Source organism: Equus caballus, chromosome 26, assembly GCF_041296265.1.
Source record: "Equus caballus isolate H_3958 breed thoroughbred chromosome 26, TB-T2T, whole genome shotgun sequence".
NCBI classification, from domain to species: domain Eukaryota; kingdom Metazoa; phylum Chordata; class Mammalia; order Perissodactyla; family Equidae; genus Equus; species Equus caballus.
This window is the reverse complement of record NC_091709.1, coordinates 47,285,247-47,311,635: the sequence shown is the minus strand read 5'-3', so window position 1 is coordinate 47,311,635 and position 26,389 is coordinate 47,285,247. Positions and strand designations below refer to the sequence as shown.

Sequence of the window (26,389 nt, the reverse complement as noted above, 5' to 3'; positions counted from 1 at the left end):
GGAGAAGGGATGTGGGTACAAGTTACTATAAACAGAAGCACTAAGCCATATGCACAGAAGGATGGAGAAAAATGTGACAGCAAAGGGGTCTGCCTTGTCATCAGTCTGTTCCCGCTTCTGAGATGTCAAATACTTCAGTCACACATCTATTATATTACAGGTCATCAGAGACACGGACAAGGACGTACCTCTCTGATTTAGAGATAAATATCATCCAAATTTAAATACATCCAGGAAAAAATTCAGATCTAATATCCTCACTCTATTCTAATTACTCAGTTTATTTGAATCAACATTTTTCATTCATTAAAATTTTGTAATTAAATGATTAATCGAGAAGAAAAATCTCATGCTTTTATATATTTCTATCAGATCCACATTCGAGGCTGAAATTCAAGGAAAAAGAAACAAAGGATATCCTGTAGGTTTACTGTTTCATCTGTCACTGCACACTCAGGAATTTTCTCAAGAAACCGTCGCCTGTTGGAAACCCGGTCTCCTACCTTCCAGGATCGGCTCGTGTGGCGAGAAAATCCTGGCGTCTCCACAGGGAGACGTGCTGATGTAGAGATGGAACTGCACATTCTCCTTCAGCCTAAACCCCCCTCGCTCGGATTTCTGAAAGATGGACCTCTTTTGATCATCTTTGTTACTGAAAGGAAACAAGTTGCAAAAATAAACGTAAAAGCTGTACACGTTTGTCAAAATTTAGTCGGTCATAGTCCACACGGGTTTTCAAAGGCCAGTATTTTCAACAGGGTCAAGATAAGCTTGAACAGGAACATTTATTCTACGTGATTAGGATAATTAACATCGTTCTCGTCCACTTAATAACGGCCGTGTCATGGAGATGCGAGTAACCCTTCCTTCTCTTCATTTATGACTTTAGAGCAGAAGGACCGTGCGTGAGAAATGGCTTTGTGAAGACAAGCGGTCTAGAAACATGATATTCTTCTCAGGCACAGTGACCAGAATAAAAAGGACCATTTTTACCAGGCAGCTCAGTTCTATTTATATTTATATGGCATACGACAAGAGCACACCATCTTGAACACAGACTTTGAATCCACGACTATGTTATGCATATGTACACACGTATGTGTGTGTCTTATAGTTTAGCCAACTCTTATCTTGTTGGTTGAGCATCATGGGAAAATGGGAACCAACCGCATTGTTACTGATAAACTTACTATTTTGAGGGTTTTTCAGTGATTACCAAACAATAAAAGGTTTCTCAATATTTTCTGACAGGAAGGGAATATTTTTTTTAAAAAGCTTCTTTTACTTATTTACTTCTAAACTTACTTTAAGTACAGCTCAAGTTGTGTATAAAGAAATCTAAGCAAGGATCTTCGAGCTATTATTTCTGCATGGCAGTCGTTCAATGCAAGGCCACGATCACTCATGTATTCGCCATTAATACATTTTGTTCCTGTTGAAATACTTATCACTTTGGCATCTTTAACATCTGTGCCTGAAAAACAAAAGAGAAATTACTCCTTGTAATTTCCAGCGACGTGCGCCTTACTGTGCTCCCAGGGTTTGCAGGCATGCTCAGGGACTTGACTTCTGAGGGGCCAGTAGACTGCTCAGCAACTCTTCACGCACCCTCACCGCCTAATTCCCGCCTGCACAGGCTGACGCGCTGCAAATAGCCTGCTACAGAGGACTCGCTTTGCGACATTTCTGGGAATTCACCCTTCTCACCACTTAGCGTAAAGATTCTAAACTTAAGAAAGCTATTCCATCCAGAATGCAATAGTCTTTTCTTGAACGTCCCCCAGTGGATACAGGGAGGAAAGGTAGACTAACGGATCTGGTAATTGATCCTGAAATTAATAACGAAGTACTCAAGAGGCCGGAGAAACGGCCTCACACACCCAGGGAAGCAGGAAGCCACCCCCAGTGTGCTGGTTAGGGATCTGTCACTGCCGAACCGTTTCTTCTGCCATCCCAAAGTGTGCTCTTCCCCACGGGTTTTCTAGTCTTCTTAGGGCTTCCCCTCACCCCTATAAAGTCACACAGAAACTTATCTGGCAGCATTAACATTAATCGATAAATCAGATATGTCCTACTTTCAAATGAAGTGAGAATTAAACAGCACAGTTTTCCAGAGTAGATCAAGACCATTCACATAAGATTATAGGAATCGAATATCAGTATGGTTTGCTTTCTCCAAATGAAAATAACTTAGGTTAAAAAGATGTACATTTAGGGAAAAACTGTTTGTAAGCGAAGTTCCTAAGTTTGCATATGGTAGACATTTTGCAGAAGGAAAGAAATGACCTGTTAGCGTCACAGAGATTTTTACAGGTCAACCCGTTTACCTGTTGTCATGACGACTCCGGCAAGAACTTTCCTGCGCGCGTGAGGGGAGGAGAAGTTGTCCGTCAGGTCACCAAACTTATCCAGAACCAGGCGGGCCACAGCATCCGCTAACACCTGAGGACCACAGCAGCGGGTTAGGGGCGCAGCCCGCACCTGCCGTGAATGTCAACACGTGCTCCTCCCCGTCTCAGTGTCGAGACAGATGGCTTCTCTTCTGGAAATCACACAGGTAAATCTGGCAGATGTGTGTGTGTGTGTACGTGTGTGTGCGCGTGCGCACGTGTGTGTGCATGTGCGCATGCGTGGATTTTTTTCCTCCAAAATATTCCTCGGAAACAGCCGCCCAAGGAGCATGTGAGGCTCTGGCTGGCATCCTCTGGCTGGGAGTCGAGGTCAGGGACAGTCCAGTGCCCGGCCACGAGGGCCAGCGCTCCTGCAGCGGGAGGCACACCCGTGCCATCCCTCCGGTCCTGACAGCACCAGCCTGCCCTCCGTAGAGCCGGGAGAGTGCCCCCGAGGGTCACCTGCCTCCCACTCCCACTGCTCGGTGTCTCCCAGGGGCCCTCCCAAGCGGCCCATGGCCACACTCCCTCGAGTGACGGGGCTTTTGGAGGAAGTGAGGGTGCTCCTCTTCCCGACCCCAGGAGGTGCTGCCCGGTCAGCTCAGGGGCTGGCAGGTCTGGGGAGCACGCCCTTGGTGTGACACGCAACATCACAGACAGAGAGGGGGAGCCTGGAGAACCAGTGCGCTCTGCACAGCACCTCCCTCTCAGAGACACCCATCAGACGTGTCTCTCAGTCGTGTTAACATCTAAAACAGAGTAGCCTGGCTCAGCCTCTCTTTCAGAAACTCGCGCTGATTAGAGCGTGACAGGGCATTCATCACTGAGACCAAATGATGTCAGAACGTACTAAAGGCTACACTCAAAGCGAAGGTATTGAAGGTGATGTTTGGAACATTCGATCGGCGTGTCACCAGCCCAGACAGCCACCTAGACGGAAGGGGGCGCTTCTCAGGGGCAGACATAGACGCTGGAGTCTGGACACAGTCTTATGATTCCCCTCAGATATAACGACTCCACAGTGCTCTGGAAACAATGCCTCACGGGAGACGTGTGCAAGGAGCCATGTCAGACCGACGTCCCACCAGTCTCACACTCGTCATGACAAACAGCCAAATACAGTGTCTCCAGGTTGGCCCCTAATAACATACTCCTAAAATGAACAGAAAAGTCACTCATCCTAAATGATGACTTATTGGGGAAAAACATAGTTGTCAGGAAGTGCTCCTCCTGTCACTGCACCAGCAAACACCAACGAGCCCTGGAAGACAGTGCTCTGGACCAGATACCTGGAACGTGGGCAGAAGATCCAGACTCGGGGGCCATGGCCCTCACTCTGCGCCCCTGACAGAGGCATCGATGCCCCGGGGGCGAGCCCAGGAAAGGGAGTGAGGCTGCAGACAGAAACACAGGATGCAGGACCAGCACAGCGGCCGGAGCATCAAAGATAAAACACGTCCCAATGATACAGAAGGAAAATAAGAGGAGGGGGTGAGGACAAGCAGAGGAAGTGGAAGCTCCCGCCTCACTAAGGTCAGGCGCATCTCCAGCTTCCTAGAGAAGCCGATGAGCTTATCCCCGGAGCTCAGAGACGCCCGGGTGGAGGTCGGGCACTCACGCTGACACTTACCTGCCAGAAGCAGCGTCTGGCCCCCTGGATGGCTCTTCCATCCCCTAAACAGATCACTATCTCATTCCTGTGGGCAATGAGGTGACTCTCCCTCTAAACTTTAGGGGCAGATATAACAACAACAGTAACATGCTGTCAAAAGTCAAGCCCCGCCCAGCCCCAGGCTGCCCACTTCCTGAAGGACACAGAAGCTGAGAGGCCGGCTCTGGGCTGCTGACGCCCGGTGAGGGGCAGAACTCACTGCTGACAGAGGGCTTGCGCTCATCATATGGCTGCGTCATCTGAGTTTTAAAGCCTCAAATGTCACTGTGAACAGCATGAAGGCAACCAAGTCCTGTAAGGGTTACTCTAGGAAAACGGTGAGGGTTTCCACCATCCTGAAATGTACATCTGGAAGTTCCCAGTGGGGAGACAATGGAGCCCAAAAATAAAGCTGCAGGGACTGATTCTGCAAAGGCCACCCCTAGGTCCCCCAAGGAAGACGTGGTTACATCCTGAGCTACAATGGGGGCTCGGGAGACACCGTGGTGGGGGCCACTGTGAGCAGACGTGGGGCAGACACAGCTCCCCCTCCCAGGCCTCGCTGGCCCTGGACCACAGAGGTCCAGAAACTGCTGCTCGGCACCTGCAGAACGAGGGCAAGCGGCATGGGGTGGGGCTGAGACGGCCCCTGCCCACCCACCCCTCCCCTTACGCTGAATTCCAACAGACATCCCTTCCCAGCCAGGCTCCACACGGCCCCTCAACCAAGGAGCTCTGGTCACTGCTCCACACTGAAGTCACAGGGCCAGGCCTGGGGAGTGGGTTGCAAGTGCTGACACACACGTGCATGCACACACACGCACACACGTGTACACGTGCACACACAGACCTCCGTCTCCCTCCTCTCCCCGGCGTTACCCATCTACACCTAGAAACTCGGGCATCTGGGATTCACAGCATTCGATCTGATTCCGATCGTCTCACTCACAACTCTGTTGGCGCTAAGGGAAGACAGGTCACATCCGATGCTATTTTGAACTCAGGCCGAAATATTTTAGCAAATGCTAAAACTGAAAATAAAAAAATCACTTGGGAACCAGTGCCACCGGTTTGTAAAATTATAAATGGACTAAAGTTCTTATGAATAATGTCGACAAGAGGTTATTATAGGAAGCAATTATTAGGTTAGTAAAAAAAAAATCAGTAAAATGCTTTGAATGTATTACTTTATACTGATATTGTATTTGGTTGCTTTAGGCAAAATAAAATAAATTTCTTTCTTTCAAAACTGAGAACCACGGCATCTCAGGCGAGGTGACAGTGCACAGAGGCTCCTCTCACTGTCCCCAGCAGCACAAGAGGGGCTGCAGCCCTGCTGGACCCTTCCGGGAGGACACAGGTGGCCACCCACCACTTGGAGGCTTCTGGTGTTCTGATCAAACCAGGATATGTTTTATCTCCAAATTCAACAATATTTTGACAAAAAGGAATAAACTGAGAAGAAGGCCAGATTTTTCTCCCTAAAAGAATAACTTTTACAATAGACTAGAAGGTTTTTGGATTTCCAAGAAAAGAAGCAACACACAATCAAAACTCTAGGATCTGGAGATGACAGCCACGCTATCTCTCCTTCACTCCTCTTCCACGTGAGCCAATCTGAGCCCATCCTGAGATTCCCTCTCTCTCCACCCTGATTTTACGGAGGGAAGTTGTCCAAGGTCACACTAAAGAGTGGCCGCCTGCCTCTGGCCAGGCAGGGGGAAGCAGGCAAGGATCCCACGTGGGAAACTGCAGGTACAGAGACTCCCAGGTACACAGTGGACCCCGGAGCAAGCTGAAGGCCCCCTCATGCCCCTCCCCTCCCTGACACGTGCCCACTCTGCTTGGACACGCTCCTCAGCCTCAGGAATGCAGCCACAGCCAGTCTTGCTGGAGCCACGAGGCCCTGACGCCCTGACCAGATTCAGGTTTCAGCGGCTGACCAGCCAGCCTCCCTTATCTTGTGCCAGGATCCCCAGACGAGACTTTGAGGGGAAACACCGCTGAGCTGGGGTGAGGCCCCAGTGCTCCAGTCCACCCTCCCCTCTCCTCTGACCAAGGCTGCTCTGGGACGTGGGATGTGGGTCACTGTCATGGTAGGGGCGGGCTGCACGGGAAGGGAACCGTGGACTGCCGTGTGGAGTGAGGGTCAGCACAGAGAGCACTGACAGCACTGCTCCGGGGCCCGGGCCTCAGGTGTCCCCACCCTGCGTGTGATGGCCATGGACGGGCTTCCCAGTGACCACCTGACCAGCGCAAGCAGGAAAGGCTGCCTGGAGCCAGAGGTAGGGTAACTATTCATGTGACAACAGTGACGTAAGATGGGAAGTCAGCAGTGACAATGGAAACCAAGCCCCGTCTAAGAGCGTCACGGGGACGTGACCCCACCCTAAGGCGGCCGTGTGCATCCTCACCTGTGGTAAGTGCAATTGGAGGCCTTCGCTGGGGATGGGCTGGCGAGATGGCGTCTGGTCCAAGTGCAAATTGAAAATGGTTGCCAGGGCAGACTGCGCGGCCCGGGCCTTGGCCAGCTTTTTGTTCCTCCCCGAGCCTTCAAAGAACTGCCCGTCCACGACCACGGACATGACAAAGTTCTTGGCGTGGCTCTCCCCGCTCTCTGAGAGGAAGTCGTACTTCAGTCCTGGGCGCAGCTCATTCAAGATCATCACGGGGTTCTTCCCGCTCGGGGGTGGGAAGGGTGGTGGGACCGGGAGGGGAGGCTGCACCAGGCTCGCAGGCACTGGGGACGCCGACAGGCTGAGGTCCCCGCTGGAGCTGAAGGAGTCATCACCGTTGGAACCCAGGTAGAAGGGCACGTCCGACCTGTCCGGGGTCTCGAAGCCGTTGAAGAGCGTGTCGGGGAAGTCGGCCTGGTCGGACGTGAAGTCCGTGTTGGCGGACAGGGTCCTCCCCATGGCCAGGTGGGCCTCGGAGGCGTTGGGGAACTGCACAAAGGACCGCAGGGCCTTCTCGGCGGCGTGCAGCTTGGCCTTCTTCTTCGTGGGGCCCGAGCCCTCGAACACCTGCCCATTCACCTCCACGGACATGACGAACAGCGGCGCATGCACGGGCCCCGTCTGGGACAGCAGCATGTACTGCAGGCCAGGCTTGATCTCGTTCAGCTGCATCAGCGCGTTCTTGGGCAGGGCGGGCCCCGGCGTCCTCCTTCTCTTCTTCAGGCGGAACTTGGCGTGGCCGTTGCTGCCCTCCTCCAGGGGCCGCTTCCTGCTGGCACCGCCGCCCCCATTGGAGAGCGGGGCGCCCTCGCCAGGCCCCGGTGTGCTGCTGTCCTTGGGGGGCACGTTGTCCAGATTGCAGTTTTCCTTAACATCTGTGCTGCCTGAACCTGCGGTGCCCAGAAAGAGTAACTTACAACGCCTTCGTTGCAGGATCTTGTAAATGCAAAATTTATAGATTCCTTTATCTCTCTTTGTAACTGGTTAAGTGATGTGTGCTTATATATCTTATTCCTTGCTGTAGACACGAAGAACTACACATTTAACCAAAGAGCTGTCAGCCTAAACTGAAACGAGTAATTTGGCGTTTTGCTAAATGGTGGCCAATCCCCTTTCTAGTTGGCATCACCAGCTGCTTTTGCATTAAAAGGTGAATTTTTAAAATACTTTTTCCCACAAGAATATTCAGAAGCATTCAGAAATACTTTATTCAAGCTCACTAAATGTGGGATGATAAATTAATCCAGAAAGACCTTACATTAATAAGTCTAATATCAGGACTGACAAATATACATCTTAGTTTAGCATCTTCCTCCTTTCCGATGTCAATGACTCTCAGGCTATACTCACTATGGGCTTGAAACTGCAGCCTCTCCCAGGAGAGGGGACATTATTTAAAACATGCATTCATAAGTTCATTAGTTTTTCAGGTTTAGAATATTCAATCAATGTATGTAGTTATTTGATTTAGTTCATAAATCAATCTTAGAAAACTGCTTATGTGATTATGAAAAATATCCTGGCCTTTTAGAAATTATTTTTGAAGGATAACGCTTCACTTCTAGCATTCATTTAAAATTTTTTCATTATATATGGGGAATTGATTTACCTCTGAATTCTTAATACATTTCATGATAGAAAAAAATATATGAGGACACGATACGAAATCGAAGCTGCAGGCAGGTTACAACTTCTAACTTCCTCACCAAAGCAGGCAATTTTGTCTTTTTTTTAAAACAAATATTTGACGGGTTTACAGAATAATTTGGTTATGCTTCCTTTCAAAGGTAGTTTATAAGTAAAATTAATAAGGATAATTTTAGAACTCTAAAAGTTCATGGCAAAATAAATACAATTTTAATTTCAAAAAGGAGAATAAGAAAGTCTTGACTCTTCCCTTTAAGTTTATCAAGGTTTTTAAAAGTGAGAAAAAGAAACAGCTCTCTATTTTCCTGGTTAGTTTCACAGGCCACCTGCTGCAGGAAGGGCAGGAGGAACCACCACGGGGCTCTGCGATGCTGTGGGCACGACTGTATTTAAAGACCCACCACTAGCTCTGGAAAATCCACAGTAAGTCTTTTAAGGAATCAAAATATTTTTTGCAATGTAAGCCACTTTAAAGTTCCCCCAACATGGTGGCCCCAGGGTCTATGTCTAGCACATAATGTGAGACTAGATTCTCAAGGCTAGCAAACTGAAAAACCTGTGGCAACGTTCATCAGCTCTACCCACAGAGGGCTCAATGGGACAGAAGGTCGGGGGCGTGGGCTGCCCGTCCCCACAGCTGAAGTCCCCGAATCTCCCGGGCGGTTGTCACGCGGCCCAGACATAAAGAGCGAGCCTGGCTTAAGCACCGCCCGTGGGAAAGCTGATTCTGCCTGTGGGGAGGTTAGGAGGCTGACAAGCTTCCTCTACACACGTCCGCTCTCCCAAGTGCTCCTGACACACACACCACTTCGCCCAGTTGACAAAGCCGATGGAATGGACACTAAATTTTCATTTATAACATCCTCCAGCAAAAGCTCGATAGGTTACTCCTTTCGGTGCTCAAAGGAAGCAGACGGTTAAAGAGGGCAGAGCAAGAGAGAACAGAGGTTAACAGGTGAGCGACAGCATCAGGCACCGGGCGACAGCTGGCATTCTGACGTTGCTGCTAAACAGAATTATCAACAGAGAAAACCGCATCATTAAAACACATTGGGACATGCATGTAATGCAATATCTATAACCTCTGAAACAACTAAATACTTTCCTTTAAGAAATAAAAATCATCAGTATTGCTCTGACAACTAATCCTGAGGTTATAAGGAAAATACACTTTCTACAGGGTAGTTCACATAAATTCTAAGTTCTTACTTCCTTCAGAAGCACTGAAATACTTCTCAAATTTTGTCTTATTAAAAACACTACTATGGACAGGAACATAGAATATTCAAGTTAGAGAGAGACCCCCACTATCACAATTCTTCTTAGATAGATGCTCTCTTTACACATCGTGCTACTTTATTTCATAAATGTGAATATTAATCATGATTAAATTTTTCATTGAGTTTGAAATGATAGAAAATACAGGGCTGGCATTTCAAAGTTTCAGCACTAGCACCAGTGGCTTATCTCCCCCGAGAAGTCATCCAGCAGGACTCTTTGTCCTGGGAGGTTACCGCAGGATCAGTCTGGGTAGAGCCGTGTAAGCTACAACCCGAATGACAGCCCACAGCCCCAACAAAAAGGAGGCGTGGGGGACACCTCAGGCACCCTCGTCACGTGGACTACTGCAGGGCAAAGCTGGAAGTGGCCAGTGAAAACATAAGGCTGGGTTCTACAAAGACCTCCAGAGTCGGCTCTGATGGGGCGCCAGCCTGCAGAGAGCTCCCGCCAGGCAGCCAGGGCCGTGCTCGTCCGGTGGGAGGGAGGGCACACGGTTCTGAAACGGCAACTGGTCACATTCCTTTATGCCTGCATCCCTCAGGGACTGACTTCGACGCAAGAGAACACTTCCTGGGAGGTTCGTAACAAAGACCAGCCCGCTCCTTGCTCCCCACAGCAACACTCATGGAGCAGCCTGCGGGTCAGGAGTGTGCACTGGATGGACTTCCAGGCCACATGTGGAGGCAAGCCGGCTCCAAGGCCTCGCTGCTCGGTTCTGGGGGAAGTCACGGGGAAACGGACTGTACTGTGTTCTAGCCATCGATGACCACGCTCAACAAAACGTCACTCATCATTCAGATCCTTGTGTTCCTCCTTGGGAACAAGCGAGCAGGGACGAGTAAGAAGGTACATATATACATATATCAGAAAAACGATGTCCCTCTTATCATTGCTCTGCTAAAGGCTGCCAACTTCTGTGGGAGCATGTGCACCTTATCCAGATGCAGTGCTCTCTGGGATTAAAGATAAAACAGCAGAGGGAAGTATGATCATTGAACTTTTCCTGGAGAACAAGGCTGCGAGGGGGGAGCTGGCTTACCCCGGGCTCTCCGTCCCTCCACAGAGAGACAGCGTGGACGGGAGAGCACCCAGGGGTGAGTTTCAGTCCACCTCAGCCCAAAGGCTCATTCAAGTCTTTGGAAACTTAAGATCAACAGCCTCACGTGAGCCCCCTTCCCTCAAAATGGAGGGAGAACACACTGTATGTGAAGGAAAAACTTATGCACCGTTCTCCCAATGAGCAGGTGTTTAAATCCTTCTCGGAGGCTGTCTTACATTTGCACGGATGAAAATCTGGACCGTTAGTATGAGGAGCACACGGTGACTTAGCATGAAACCCTGCACTTTACGACCTACACATCTAGAGGCCTGAGACCTATATCCAGGTAGATACACGCGTGACGGCCCAGGACAAGAACGAGGGATGAAGAATCTGGACATGCAGCTGTAAGGAAAATGTCCACGGTAAATGCTGATACCTATTGTAGAGAATGTATCAAAAGTTAGAAACACGCCACTGTTAAGAGCCCATATCACAGGGAAAGTCACTTTCCCCGAATTGGTCTCACTAACTAAATTTACAAAAACACTTTTAATGAAAACTTAGCTACTTGATACCACATGCTACGATAGGCCTAGATCTTACTCATGTTTTCTTCGTCTTCTAAATCCATGGCAAAATACTTTTGAGGGTTTCTTGACTGGCGGAGACTGTTTCTGTCTGAAAGACAGCAAGAAAATAACATTCAGTGTGTTCACTGTATGAGAAATAGAAGCTAAGTCTACTCTATGGAAATGATTACAACATTATTTCAAACTAAAGAAAAAAGTCATAAAACAAGGACAGTTGGATCTGCCAAGCAGGAAACAACATTCTGATGCGTCCACCTCTTCTCCAGAGGATTCCCGGGGTGGGAGGCCGTGGAGAGCTCTGAATTTGGGAGAAGGTGATGACATTTATGTCTTAGAAAGACCTCTCCTGTAGGACGGACTGAAGACACACCACACTAGGACACGCAATGACAGGACTCTAACGCATTTGCCATTTGATCTTTGCTCTGGGTGGACTTTTGGTTTGGATTATAAAATAGAGCTTTAATGCAAGAACAAACACCCCACAGTATTTTGCTTCACCACCACTCTTTCATCTTGAATAGCAGCTCACATAGATGAAACTAAAAAGCATGTAATGGTTAAAATCTGATCTAATTTCTTAGCCATGTATAACATTATTTTGTTGGCAGGAGAAACCACAGGAAATCCTCAAAGAACAATTACTCCAATTATTCAATTATCAACAAATTGAAGAGTTTCCTCTTTCTAAATATTTTGGCTATACTTTGCAAGATTGTACTAATATATAATCTGCAATAAAGAATCCCACCAAATTGCCATTGAGGAAAAAGAAGATTTGCAAGTTTTGTAGCCACACGTTGCTTTGTATATAAATAAAATTCATATTATAAACCACAAAAAGGCAAATTCATTGCTTTTAGGAAAATGGGGACTAAAATGTGGTAAAAAATGCACATATCTTATATATATATATCTCACATACCATATATCTAAACTATACAGAGTTTTCACGACATTTGTTAATAACTTTGAATCTCACTGAAAATCTGGCAAATTTGTTGCTAAAAGTTAAATGAGTTTCTGTTTAGAATCCTTTATTCAAGAAAGTGCTCCAGACAGTTTTAAAAGCATGATTATTTTATATTCACTAATTACTTCAAGATAATGTTTTCTGAAAATCTATTATGTGCACAGCTCAGTGCCAGATACTGCAAAAACCTAAAATAAATCAGACAGACTCTGCAATTGAGAAATTTCAATGTAAATATTGTCTGGACAGGTGCTTACATTAAGGAATTATTGTTAATCATTTTAGGTGTGGAAACAGCACTTCTCTTTTAGTGACATAGACTGAGTATTTACAAATGGAATGATAATATCAGGGACTTAGTTCAAACCAATCCTGCGTGGTGGGGAGAAAAGCAGACAGTGCACGGCTGGTAATTGCTGATGCTGGCTGACGGGCACGTGGGGTTCACTATGCAATCTGTATCTCAATATGTTTTAATATTTCCATTATGGAAAGTTTTAATAAAAACTAGTTTCCTTGAGGTCTAGAGGTTCAGGTCGGGAAGACGGGCGCGACAGTTAAACGAGCCTGGCGGAGAGGTCAGGTGGGGCACACCATGAAGACGGGACACAGGTGGCATGTAGGACAGCACAGAAGTTGTACGAGGAAGGCAATCACAAGGACTTCTGAGTAACCCAAACCATCAATTCTGGAAACAACGCACAAACCGTCCAAAACACTCTGTTCTTATGAGTTGAAACCTGGCTTTAAAACAGGCAGGAAGGACCTGAATGGTGGGAGATGGAGTGCACGTCCTTTTCCTCCACTGAGTACCCTGAAAACCCTGGACATGCATGTGAAGCAAACCCAAGGAGGCTCTGAAGGCTGGTCGCAAGAAGGCAGACCAGCCAGGGACCTGAGGACCCACACGGAACTGAGTCCCCTGGCCTTCTTTTTGCATCGTTATCCCAGACGTGGAGCTGAAGAAGCTGGTAACCTGGAAACACCAACGGGCAGAGACAAAGAAAATTCCAACAAAAGCTGCTCTCTCTGGCCAAAGGACCAGGAGAGGAAAAGCCCAGCAGGACAGGGAACTGACAGGCAGGAACAGCCAGACCCCACTCTCCCAGCCAGCAAGGATGAGGGGGGAGCCTCGACTCTCATTTCCACTGACCCTGTGCCCCCCACCCCATAATGCAGAGTCAGGGAGAACACGGGGGAGCCTGGACTCCCACCCCCACCAGTGACGAGCTAACGAGGTAAGGAGGTGCCCGTCCCCTCCCTGCTGGGTATCAGAGGACGCCCAGCGGAGTCAGCACTTTCTCCCCGACCCAGCGGTGTCAGTGGAGGCCGTGGAGGAGCAGCACCCTGGGAGTTGTCAGCAGCGGCCTTGTGGGGCACCTGGACCCACAGCCCCGCCTGGCCATAAGGAGGCGGCCTCCTCCTTGTCCTAACAGCGGTGGGAGAGAAAGTCAGTGAAACAGAAGCGTTAAGTAAGATTTAGAGTCTCGTAACATAAAACGTCCAGGTTTCAATAACAAAATCACTCATCACACTGAGAGCCAGGAAGACTTCAAACTAAATGAGAAAAGAAAATCAACTGACGCCAACCCAGAAATGTCAGAATCACCCGAGAAAGATTAAGGCAGCCACCATGAAAACGAAGAAGAAAGCAGGAGGAATCAGTCTAACTGATTTCAATGCTCACTCTATAGCTTTAGCCATCGAGACAGCATGGTATTACGAGGGGTAAACGGGCAGATCACAGGGAACAGACGGAGAACCCAGAGACAGGCCCACACAAACGTGCCCAGCTGGTGGACAACAAGGAGCAAGGCGATGGTGGAGGGAACCTGTCAGCAAACGGTGCTGGCCTGTTTCACAGCCAAGCCTCACGCCCTACACAAAGATTCACTTGAAATGGACTATGGGCTTAAAAGTGACACGTAAAACCGTAACACTTCAGGGAGATCGCAGGAGCGAGCCCTCGGGACCCAGAGCTGGGCAAAGGGTTCCGCACACTGGACACCATGAGCGCGGCCCCTGAAAGGAAAACTGATAAACTGGACCCAGTCAAAACTAAAAACTTCCACTCTGCTAAAGACGCCGAAAAGATAAGCTACAGACCGGGAGAAAATATTTAAAAAATCACATATCCGACAAACAGAATATATAAGGAATGCTCAAAACTCAACAGTAAAACAACAAACAGTCCAATGAGTAAATAGGCAGAAGACATGAAGAGATAGCTCACTGAAGAGGACACACAGACGGAAAGAAACACATGAAAAGATGCTCAACATCATGAGCCATTAGGGAAATGCAACTTAAAACCACGTGAGACGCCACCACACACCTCTGAGAACAGCTGAAATAAAAATAGTGACCACCCCAAACGCTCGGAGGATGCGGAAAAACTGGATCCCTCAGATGCTGCTGGTGGGGATGCAAAATGGTGCAGCCACTCTGGAAAACGGTTTGCTAGTTTGTTAAAAACTAAACATAGGTATTTATCCCATAGAAATGAATACTTACATTCACATAAAAAATGGGCACAGGAATGTTTATAGCAACTTTCTTCATAATAGCCCCAACCCAGAAACAACCCAGATGTCCCTGACCAGGTGAGTGGTTAAACAAACTGTGGTCCATCCACACCGCCGAATACTATGTGCCAATAAAAAGGAACGAGCTATTGACACAGAACAATCTAGATGCATCTCCAGGGAATTGCGCTGAGTGAAAAATGCCAACCCCAAAAGCTTACTTACTGTACGGTCCACCTATACACAACATTCTTACAATGGGAAAACTGCAGATATGGAGAACGGATTAGTGGTTGCCAGGCGAGGGCGTGGGTGTGGCTAAAAAGCACAACAGGAGGGATCCTGGGGGTGATGGAATGTTCTGGATCTTGACTGTATCAAGATTGACGTCCTGGTTGTGACAGTGCACTGTGTAAAATGAACGTGGGTTCTCTCTGTATTATTTCGTACAGCTACATGTGAATCTACATTATCTCAAAATAAAACGTTTAATTAAAAAGTAGGCAGAAGACACAGAATACATCAATGACTGGGGTGCTGAGACAGCTTCCCTGGACATTTGGGACGAGGAGGAACATGCTTGCAATGACGGTGAGTCTGAGCCACAAGAAAAGCCCAGCTTGAAGGGGGTTCACCTGATTCGTAGAGCTCACCGTTTTCCTTCTCTTACATATTTAAATTCTAAAAAGGGACGTGGAAAATGTCTCACGGTAGGAAATAATCAGGCTGTGCACAGTGGTGGGTGGTGCATGCACATTAAGAATGGAAGCCAGAAATCTCTTGTGGAGCAGAAGCCAACATTTTCAGCTTCTACAAATGCCAACTCTTGTACCAAAGGTTATAAAACAAAGCAAAACAGCAAACACAAGCACTTTAGAGCATTTCACGTAACCATTTCTCTTTCACTCTGAAAAGCACCTCTTATGGCCTGAACTATGAACACATAAGTATTAAAACCCTATCAAAAATCCCATAAGGAATAAAATTCCAGGAATGGCCAATTACAGAAAAGCTTTATTTGACAGCAATATTCACATAATCTCTTCATTTTTCAGATGCCCCTAAAACAGTAAGAAGTGCCTCAAACTTGGGAGGCACTGAGGTTTGAAAAGACCATTAGACTTGCCATCAAAAGCCCTGGGATTTAAGCTTAACTTGGTTCCAGTTATAATTCCAACTTTTCTTTTCTTAATGGAACTAGACAAGCTGATTCTAAAGTTTATATGGAAAAATAAACAGGTTCGAATAGTCAGGAAAACTCTGAGCCAAACGAGCAATTAGGTGGGGCGAGCTGTCAACACACAAAGCAACACACGTGGGTCACGGACTGAGGATCAAGGTGACAGATGCCGAGCCCAGAATGAGAACAGAACACATTCAGAAGTAAACTGGTGAAGGTGGCACCCCAGGTCCCTGACACACAAACACGCTTTCTAGTAAGTGGGACTGAATGCCGGGCAACCAAGTGGAAGAGGAGGCGGCTGGAGCCACCAAACTCACTCACTTAGTGTCAGCTTTGGTTCACTGTGGGTTAACTTTTGATTTCAAATAACACAATTCAATTGGCAACATTTTATTTTCTAAGCCAGGTAGTGAGTAGATAGTTATCCATTGTATTAATCTTTATACCTCTGTGGATACTGATGTTGTAAGACAAAATATAAAAATATATACATAACGTCCCTACTGACTTCTGAGAGGACTCCTCTCTCCACGGTGGAGGGGAAGCTGCACGCACTTCCCCTCCTCTCACCTCCTCTTCCCTCAGTGAAAGAAGATAATCCAGAAGAAAATATAAGGAACATGGCTTATTGATATTAAAGATGCATCAGAACTTGAATATTTTCTATTGTGCTGGTGAAAAATGCTATCTTTAGGAATTCACTAGAAACTTATAGATTAAAAAATGTTTAAGATAAACAGTAAATCTGATTAAAGTTATTAGCAATTATTCCTGGATTTAATCCACTTTACTCTCCAAAAAGGATGGTTTTGAGAAAAGCTTTACATATTCTTTATGACTGTTATGGGTTTTATCTTTAATAGCCATAAACTGCAAATTAAAAAAAAAAAAAGAGAAGTGTTAAAATGGAGAATATTTGTGTTGATTCTTTACTGCAAATCAAACAACTTGCTAAAGGCTAGACTGATTTTGTAGCTATAGCAAAAAATTGAATGATGATTTGATTATTTATTTAACAAAGGTCTATAAAGATTCTTATGTTATTTGAAGGAAAATAATCTGAAACTCAACAACTTAATCATGCATATTTAGAGAATACACTTCATGATCTGTATTTTGCTTTCAATATTATCTAAACAAAATAAGATCGCTAAAGTGTTCAAAACATTCAATTAATAATATTTTACAATAAATATTTTCCTTTCTGGGAAACCATCCATGTAATGGATGTTCAGCCCGTCACCCTTTAGAGATTTTGTACACATTGAACAAGATACAGCATACTGTGCATAGCAAACAAGATTCACGCATTACTTTTAGCAAACACATTTTTTCTAGGGAAATGCAACATGCAATAATTAAAATAAGCATAGCAATCAACAAAAAGACTCCTGGAACTAAGAAGCATTTATAGCAACGTTGCAGAATACAAAGTTAATATACAGAAGTCAATTGCTTTCCTATGTATGAGCAATGAACAAGTAGATTTTGAAATAAAAAAACACAATACCCTTTACATTAGCACCCCAAAAGTTGAAATACTTGGATATAAATCTAACAAAATATGTACAAGATCTATATGAGGAAAAGTACAAAACTCTGATGAACAAAATCCAAGAACTAAATAAATGGAGAGCTATTCCATGTTTATGGACAGGAAAACTCAACAGTGTTGATGTCAGCTCTTCCTAACTTGATCCATAGATTCAATGCAATCCCAATAAAAATCCCAGCAAGTTATTTTGTGGATAACAACAAACCGATTCTAAAGTTTAGGGGTAGAGGCAAAAGACCCAGAATAGCCCATTCAATATTGAAGGAGAAGAACAAAGGTGGAAGGCTGACACTACTCAACGTCAAGACTTTCCATAAAGCTACAGTAATTAAGACAGTGTGACAGTGGTGAAAGCATAAACAAATAGATCAATGGAACACAATAAAGAGCCCAGAAACAGACCTGCATAAATACAGTCAACTGATCTTTGACAAAGAAGGGAAGGTGATAACAGAGCAAAGATGGTCTTTCCAACAAATGGTGCTGGAACAACTAGACATCACATGCAAAAAAACCACTCTAGACACAGACTTGACACTCTTCACAAAAATCAACTCAAAATGGACCACAGACCTAAACGTAAAATGCAAAATATAAAATTCCTACAAGATAACATAGACGATCTTGGATGTGGCAATGACTTTTTAGATACAACACCAAAGGCACAATGCATGAAGGAAAGAATTGATAAGCTGGACTTAACTAAAATTACAAAGTTCTCCTTGAAGGTATTATGTTGAGTGAAATAAGCCAGATAGAGAAAGATGAACTCTGGATGACTCCACTCATAGGCGGAAGTTAAATACAGAGACAAAGACAACTGATTGGTGGTTACCAGGGGAAAGGGGGGGTGGAGGGAGGGCACAAAGGGTGAAGTGGTGCACCTACAGCATGACTAACAATAATGTACAACTGAAATTTCACAAGGTTGTAAACTATCATAATCTTAACAAAAAGTTAAAAAAAAATTAAAAAGTTCTGCTCTGCGAAAGATAATGTGAAGAAAAGGAGAAGATGAGCCACAGACTGGGAAAAAATATTTGAAAAAGACACATCTGATAAAGGACTATTATTCAAAACATACAAAGAACTCTTAAAACTCAACACTAAGAAAACAGACAATCCGATTAAAAAATAAGCTAAAGACCTTAATGGACACCTCGCCAAAGATATACAGATGGCAAATAAGTAAAGATGCTCCACATCAGATGTCATCAGGAAAATGCAAATTAAAACAACAATGAGATATCAAGACACACCTAATAAAACGGCCAAAATCCAGAACACAGACAACACCAAAGACTGACAAGCATGTGGAGCAACAGGAACCCTCACTCACTGCTGGTGGGAACGCAAAATGGTGCCGCCACCCTGGAAGACAGTCTGGCGGCGTCTTACAAAGCTAAACATACTTTTCCCATACGAGGCAGCAGATGTGCTCCTTGGTATTTACCCAAAGGAGGTGAAGACTTATGTCCACACAAAAACTTGCACACGGATGTTTATAGCAGTTTTATTCATAAATACCAAAACTTGGAAACAAAGCAACTAAGATGTACTTCGGTAGGTGAATGGATAAACAAACTGTGGAACATTCAGACAACAGAATGCTATTCACCACTAAAAAGCAGTGAGCTATCAGTCATGAAAAGAAACAGAGGAACTTTAAATGCATATTACTAAGTGAAAGAAACCAACCTGAGGCCACATACTGTAGGATTCCAACTATAGGACATTCTGGAATAGGCAAAACTATGGCGACAGTAAAAAGATCAGTCGTTTCTAGAAATCGGGATGGGGGACGAATAGGAAAAGCACAGAGCATTTTTAGGGCAATGAAAATAAACTATGATTCTACAATGGTGGACACATGTCACTATACATTTCTCCAAACCACCGACCGGACCCCACCAAGAGTGAACCTAATGTAAACTGTGGACGGTGGGTGACTGTGATGTGCCAGTGTAGGTTCATCGACTGACCTCTCCGATGTGGGATGTTGACAGTGGGGGAGGCAAGCATGTGTCGGGAGAGGCAGTATATGGGAACTCTCTGTACTTCTCAATTTTGCTCCGAACCTTGAACTGCTCTAAAAAAATTGTTTTAATTAAAAAAAGCATAACAATGCATAATAACATTCAGATATTAAGTGGGAAATATTGATGAGAAGGGGAACCTACTGAGTCAGAAGAGGGAAATGTATGGAGGACAGTTAGCAGAAAGCAAATACGCAGAGTCAGTCAGTTCAGGGCCATGAGCCCAGGTCACTGACGCCTGGTAAAGAGAGAGACTACGGGGAGCGAAGCGCAGACGGCTTATACTCTCACACTCTTGCCATCAGACAAATGGGGTGAGCTGGCAACATCATCAGGTTGTGGGTATGGTTCCCCTTATTAAAGGAAAAGATCATGAAGAAACCACATGTGACGGTGGCAGTAACTGCAGGCAGCGCCCACGGGAGGCGGCAGGGCTGGAGTGGCCCCCTGAGGCCTGGCTCACAGGGGACGACCTGCAGTAAAGCACTCTCCGCCTCCCTGGCTTGGGGCCTGTGGCATCTTTGGTGGTGACTGTGCCAACGCAAACATGTGTAAATGTGCGTCACCTCGGACACCTAGAGCCCACTCTGATTCTTTCTTCTTTCTCCCCCCACATCCCAGAGCATCTGATGACCCGCTAAAGTGAGCACCAAATGCACTAGACTCCCCCCTGCCCCACCCCCAGCGCCAGGCATCTTGGGCCTGGGCCCCCGAACGTCCTCCACGGGATGTGGCTCTGCCTGCTCTTGGAACCTGATCATCCCCCCATACAGCAGCAGGGTGGTCTCGCAAAGGTCACCAGAAACGTCCTCCAGCCCACACAGCGTGCTCACCACACTGGGAACCACACCCACGGGCCGTGCCAGGGCCCACCGGAGCCCGGAGAGCGGCCGCCTCTCTCCCACACGGGGCCGCCATCGTCCTTCCTCACCACGCCCCAATCCACGGGGCGTCCTCAGCGCCCTGGACATGCAGCCTTCTCTTCTGCATCGAGGCCTTCGTGTCCTCGGGCCGCCCAATCTGCGGGTCCCCTCCCAGGTCACTGTAGGGCTGAGCCTCTTCACTCTCAGAGAGGCTGTCATCATCCTCGGCAGGCGCGCCACCCTCTGCCTCCCTCCCTGCACGGTGCGGTCTACAACCTGCCGTCTGTCTCCCCGCAGGGCCATGAGGGCGGGCGGCTCGGTCTCCTTGGCCTCCAGGCACCTGGTGCCCACCCTGTGACTGTGAGGATGGGCCGAATGGGTGACCTCGAGCTCTTCTGCCTCTGGCTCCCTCCTGGCGGCCCCTGTCCCTGTGTCAGACACACGGGGCTCACGCGCAGCTCTCCCAGACAACCACCACACCTAGTGAGCAGGTGTCCCGGCCTCCAGCTCCCACCTGTCCCAGAGTCTGTGGCTACAGCCAGGGCATGAGCCCAACCAGGGCGGCCGGGAGCTCATCCTCCATGTCCACAGCACTCAGCAGGGCACTTCTTGGTGTGGAGGCCGGGGACAGCCCCAGGCTGACTAATTCTGCCAAACTGTCTGCAGTATCAATTCCAGAGGAGACATTAGAAACCCTGGTTATTTATTCTCTCAGGAGAGTTAAAGTAATTCTTAAAGAAATATATTTTCAAAGCCCTGTCGCTACTTGTGCTCTAACCGCTAACCTTCCAGGTGCACACTGCCTGTGGACTCTGTACTCAACAGCACAATGACTACAACAGACCTGGGATAATAAGCAGAGTTCTACCTGTGGAAATTAATTCCAAAGGAGTAAAATCCAAATTGAGTATATTCTCTCTAGGCAGAACATTCACCGTAACCAAATGATTAGGCAGCAAACAAAATTCTATCTTACTTAACGATAAAAGCCCATAATATTCTGAGTTAGTCACGTCCAGAGAAAATTCTCAGTAAATGAGAGGTCTAGACACACCAAATCTAGACTCTTCTGCGCATATGTAATTAATTAACTATGCTTAGCGTCGAGATAACTGAATGGAATCGAGCTGCTGGAACGTTCACAGAGCGCAACCAGCACAGCACAGCTGAGTACGGAACCGTAAGGACGAAGCCTGGATCGGGGGGATGCTGGGAGGGCCACAGATCTGGACACAACAACACAGGGAGTGATGACAGCACAGAAAGCCCCTTCTCTGGGATGACAACAACCACACGACTGGGCTCTGCCTGGGCCCTGGCCCCTCACTCCCACCGCAACCCTGCGAGAAGGCTGGGGGCTTCGGCGAGAAGGGGAGCCGCCAGTGAGGTGGGGCTGACTCTCCCTGAGCCCACGACAGACGACCACGCACGTCCCTGTGCATCCAGGCCCGGCAGCCCCTTGCTGGGCAGGCCTGGCCCAGGGGCTCGGTGACCCCCGTGCCGAGTCCATCTGGAAGTAAGAACCACTCTCCCCAGCCAACCTCTCAAGAGCCTACTGCAGTCAATAAGGTAAAGACAGATCCCCAATCTAGAAAATGGCAGATGAAGATGAACCAATTTCATAACAGAATAAATGCCAACGATCTTCAATAAGCTTATTTTTTAAAGTTTCACCTCATTCGCTGGTAAGCAAAGAAAGATGTCGGTTATCCGGCTGACAGAGCGAAAGGCAAGGCCAGCTGAGGTGCAGGGTGGTCCCTCTTTACAGTGAACAGAACTCAGCGGCCCCCCACAAGGCCAAGGCCCCGCCTCTTGCAGGGAGCGCCCTTGGCCTGACCTGCCTTCTCCAGGCTGCTGCGCAGACGGTAAAGAATCCTGAGATTGAGGGGGGCCGGGCTGGCTGGGGCTGTGAGAGGTGTGGATGGGCCCGTCGCCTGGCTTTCAGGCAAAGCTCCCATGGGCACCAGGGCTCTGAGCAATGAGCAGTGGAGGGGGTGTCACAGCCGCTCCTCTCCTGTGTGTGCTCCTCCCCCGGGGGACCCCGTGAGGACCAAGGCACAAGTCAGGCATCACTGGGTTCCTGGCCATGATGCCCAAATGCAAAGCCTGAAACAGTCGCCAAACTTGTAGCTCTCATTCCAGTTCTTAGAATCAGAAGAACACTATCAAGACTTCGCTCATATTCAAAGCATTAGCGGCAAGGATTAGCACCTTTGCTTGTTCATAACGGGTATTCTGTATCTGTATTTCCTGATTCTTACAATAAAATTGCTTCCATAACGGGAAGACATGACCTTTTATTTTGGGCCATCCTCCCACACACCCACACGCCCTGCCCCAGACTCTGCGAGCCGCCTGGAAAGAGAGGCCTTCGTACAAACGAGCCACATGACCCAGCGGCCCCACCTGTGCAGTCTCGTCCGCGGGCACCACTGACCGGGAGAAGTGCATCCTCCTCGGCAATGCTACAGCAAACTCTGGATGCCCTGTGGACCTCAGCCTGACCTCAGATCCCAGAGACACTGCGACCAGCCGAATCACGGTCAGAATTGAATACCCGCCAGGCAGAGGACACACAAGCTGACGTGGGACGGGTGAGGAAGGCGCACCAGCTCAGGGCACCAGGGCACAGCGGGGACCTGAGTCTAGTCCTGTCTGAGGCTGCTGCACGGCGACCTCAGCAGGCACCCCGACCCCCACAAGCCTCCATAAGATGATGTCATTGGTACAAGGGGACCAGGGGACTCTAAACTCTCTGACACGGCTTGGAAAATTTGAGGCACTTACTCCATTCAATTATCACTATTACAGATACTGCTCTAAACATGTACATTTTCACCTAACAAATACAGAGAAACAAGTGTCGCCTAAAAGCAAATTATGTGATTGGTAAGGCCCACAGCCAAGCTCTCAGAATGCCCTCTGTTCTCTGTTCTGCCCAACCCTACCTCAGATGGGGCTCCGGGGTACAGAAAGAACCCCAAGGAGGGAGAGCAATGGACAAGAGAGCCCCCAAGAGAAGACCTGGGTTGTAACCAAGGAAGAGGCCCTGCATCAAGGGGGGTGCGCCACGCCAGATGGCAGGGCTTCATCACCGCGAAGGGCCAGGACCTCTGGGCATTCCTCTACCCCTTGCTGAGGTGTTTTTATCGTGGTTGTCCTGTCCCCATGCAGTTCGCAGGCTGCCGCCCAGGGAGAGCCACACGAGACAACGAGGACCACCCAGAGATCTGGACTTCAGGCTGGGTGGAGTGACGGGCAGAGACGTGGGTTCATCTCCCCGTCCAAGACGGGGCTGTGTTCTTCCACGCCTGGACACACCACCTCCTGCCTGCCGCTCTGCATCCTCTCTCGCCTTTCTTCTGCAAGAAGTCCCCAGGGGGACCCCAGAGCCTTCTGTTAAAGAGAAGACGAAAGAAGCCCGGGTCCTTGAGTGCCCGCAGGGTCAGTCACAGCACTGGGCTTGCTCCTCCCACGGTCACTGCCCCTCTCGTCCTGTCCCCTCCCCCACCCCCTGAGTGTGCGTGTGCACAAAGACCCACACGTGTGCACATGCTCTCTCTCCTCCTTGCTCCACCTCCTGCTCCTCAGCACAGCACGTGTGAGCAACAGCAATCTTTAGAAATGTACACAGGTGGTTGAAGCCTGACCAGGGCAACAAAGTAGCATCAGCAACGCAGAGCCACCTACGGGAGAAGAAAAAACTTCACGAAACATTATTTTTATAACCATACTTTGTCCTTCAAGATGGGCCCACAGGAACAACGCATTTGAAATACTGTCCATGCTTGCTCTACGTAACACCATCTCACTAAAATCCCATTTATTTGACAATTATACTTTATTTTCTGGAATCAAAGAAAAAAGATGATAATGTGAATTGTGTTTTTAATATGAACACTAGTAATTACACTAAGAATAGGCACTGTTAAGATTTGATCCAATTTCCCTAGTATTTCGAGTACAATTTCACGAATCTAATTCTACACGTTTGCTTTAGGATTTCAGCTGTTAACCTGGAGGGACACTTAACCTGGAGTGGCTCTGTGTGTCCCTAGAATGCGCCCCTAACTGAAGGACCCCTTCCCAGGGAGCAGAGTCCACACTTGTGCTGTGAAGCCCACCAGTACAAATGCAATGAAACATACCCACGTCTCTATCACAACGGGTCCTAGAAAACCCAGGCCCTCTATCCATAGCTGCTGCTGTTTGCCAGGGGGCCAGCAACTTGCCCTACTTGAGCCCCACACCAGGCAGATATGGTGTCTTCCATTCTTGCCAGGGACTGGGGAAGGTCCCTCCCTCCCTGACACAGCACAGCAGCAACACGTCACACAAATCCACCCTCCTCATCCCCTGAACGGTACTTGAGGTGGCCATTCCAGAGCAAATTCCAAGCCTGAAAGCTGGGGCTGTCTCTCTGCCAATGCCATCCCGTCACCCACAGCTGTCCTGTGCGTGCCCAAATCTCTAGTGCCGGCACACAGAAGGATCTACTGGGTACTTGTTGGGTGAATAGATGGATGTATGGAAGGCTAGACAGATGGTTGGATGGTTAGAGGGATGATGGGTGGATGGATGGATGGATGAAGGATGGATGGATGAAGGATGGATGGATGGAGGGATGAAGGATGGAGGGATGGAGGGATGAAGGATGGATGGAAGGCTGGATGGATGGATGGATGGATGGAAGGATGGACGGATGGTTGGATGGTTAGAGGGATGACAGGTGGATGGCTGTCTGGATGATGGATGGATGGATGAAGGATGAACGGATGATGGATGGAGGGATGAAGGATGGAAGGCTGAATGGATGGAGGGATAAAGGATGGATGGAAGGCTGGACGGATGGTTGGATGGTTAGAGGGATGATGGGATGATGGGATGATGGGTGGATGGGTGGATGGATGATGGATGGATGGAGGGATGAAGGATGGATGGAAGGCTGAATGGATGGATGACTGATGGGTGGATAAATGCCATCCCACTCTGCACCTCCAGTGGTCACAGTGCTCTGCACCTCACAAACAGGCACTCTCTCAGCAAGGTGAAACCAGGGCTGAAACCAGGGCAGAAGGCTGGCATGACAGCCGCCTGCTCCCTCAGGTGCTGCCTGCATCAGCCCAAAGCCAGCTGCATCTCCTCACTCTCCGAAGACCAGACGGCACAAAATCTTTAGTGTCCCGTCCTCTAGCGGAGCTGGGAGGTAGCACACCACCAAGGGTCTAGGTTCCCATTTCTACACCCTCTTCACTTGTCCATCCTGGAAACGCGGGGGACTCCAGCCTCAGACTGCAGCCCAGTCCAGAGCTGCTGCTCACATGAGTGGTCATCACATGGCATGCAGAATGCCTGGGCACAGATGAAGGTGCTATCATATTTGAAACAAAGGACTCAATGAGAAAGCCCTTAGTTTGGAAACACAGAACCTTATTCATACAACATGGGGTGGGGGGAGCAAAGGAGTGTCTTTGCGTCTCCTCCAGCCCTCTCCTTTCCCACTGTTTCTTTACTCAGCAGCAGTGCCATGAGTGGAAAGAAGGCAACAGTGGCAGTCACTGGGACTGGTCAGGGCCCGGGAAGTCCTGTGTGGGGGTCTGACTGTCCCCAGTAGTATGACCTGGGCTCCTGGCCGGCCTCAGCTCTCAGGCTGGCAGTACCTGCAGAGCAGCAATGTCCACTTCACGGAGGTCCTGGTCAGTATTTAAATGGTACATTATCCTCTTTCAACCATAATTTTCTGATGACTAAGCTAATCCATCTGAGTCTCATACACGATCAACAGCCAATGACCTGCCCAGGGGAAGCGAGCGATGAAAATCGCTGAAATTGTATTGCTACTGAAGCCGACAAGCAACCTGCTGCTACATGGTCCTCAACAAATCATTAAATTTGAAAAGGCTCACATTATGCCAGTCTTAGGTAAAAATCCAATACACATGATTTATAGCACCTTGCAATTATACATCTTGCAAAACTTTGCCAATTTGGTATAAACAGGATGGCCAGTCTTAATAGTACTCATAATTTTTAAAGGCATTTTTACTAGTTTCAAATATAGTGCATATTATAAATGAGAACGGGCACTAACACTCACATTACGCGGTTAATAGCATTCACGGTGAACTTACACACAGAGGAACGTCGAGCAAACACGACGCATTTATCACATGGACTTAACTGCTACATCCTGTAAC

General features: G+C 47.8%; 1 protein-coding gene across 9 annotated transcripts in view; it reads right to left on the bottom strand.

The window, feature by feature from the left end:
- Window positions 1-26,389, bottom strand: part of ADARB1 (adenosine deaminase RNA specific B1) — a 137,177-nt gene that overhangs the window by 35,476 nt on the left and 75,312 nt on the right. For all 9 annotated transcript variants that reach the window (XM_023630298.2, XM_070252464.1, XM_023630299.2 and 6 more), the window contains 5 exons: window positions 11,071-11,145; window positions 6,456-7,387; window positions 2,328-2,442; window positions 1,306-1,474; window positions 504-652 (listed from right to left, as the gene is read on the bottom strand). In XM_023630298.2, coding sequence (XP_023486066.1) covers window positions 504-652; window positions 1,306-1,474; window positions 2,328-2,442; window positions 6,456-7,387; window positions 11,071-11,098 — 1,393 coding nt within the window. In that variant the 5' untranslated portion in view covers window positions 11,099-11,145. The remainder of the gene's footprint in view (window positions 1-503; window positions 653-1,305; window positions 1,475-2,327; window positions 2,443-6,455; window positions 7,388-11,070; window positions 11,146-26,389) is intronic.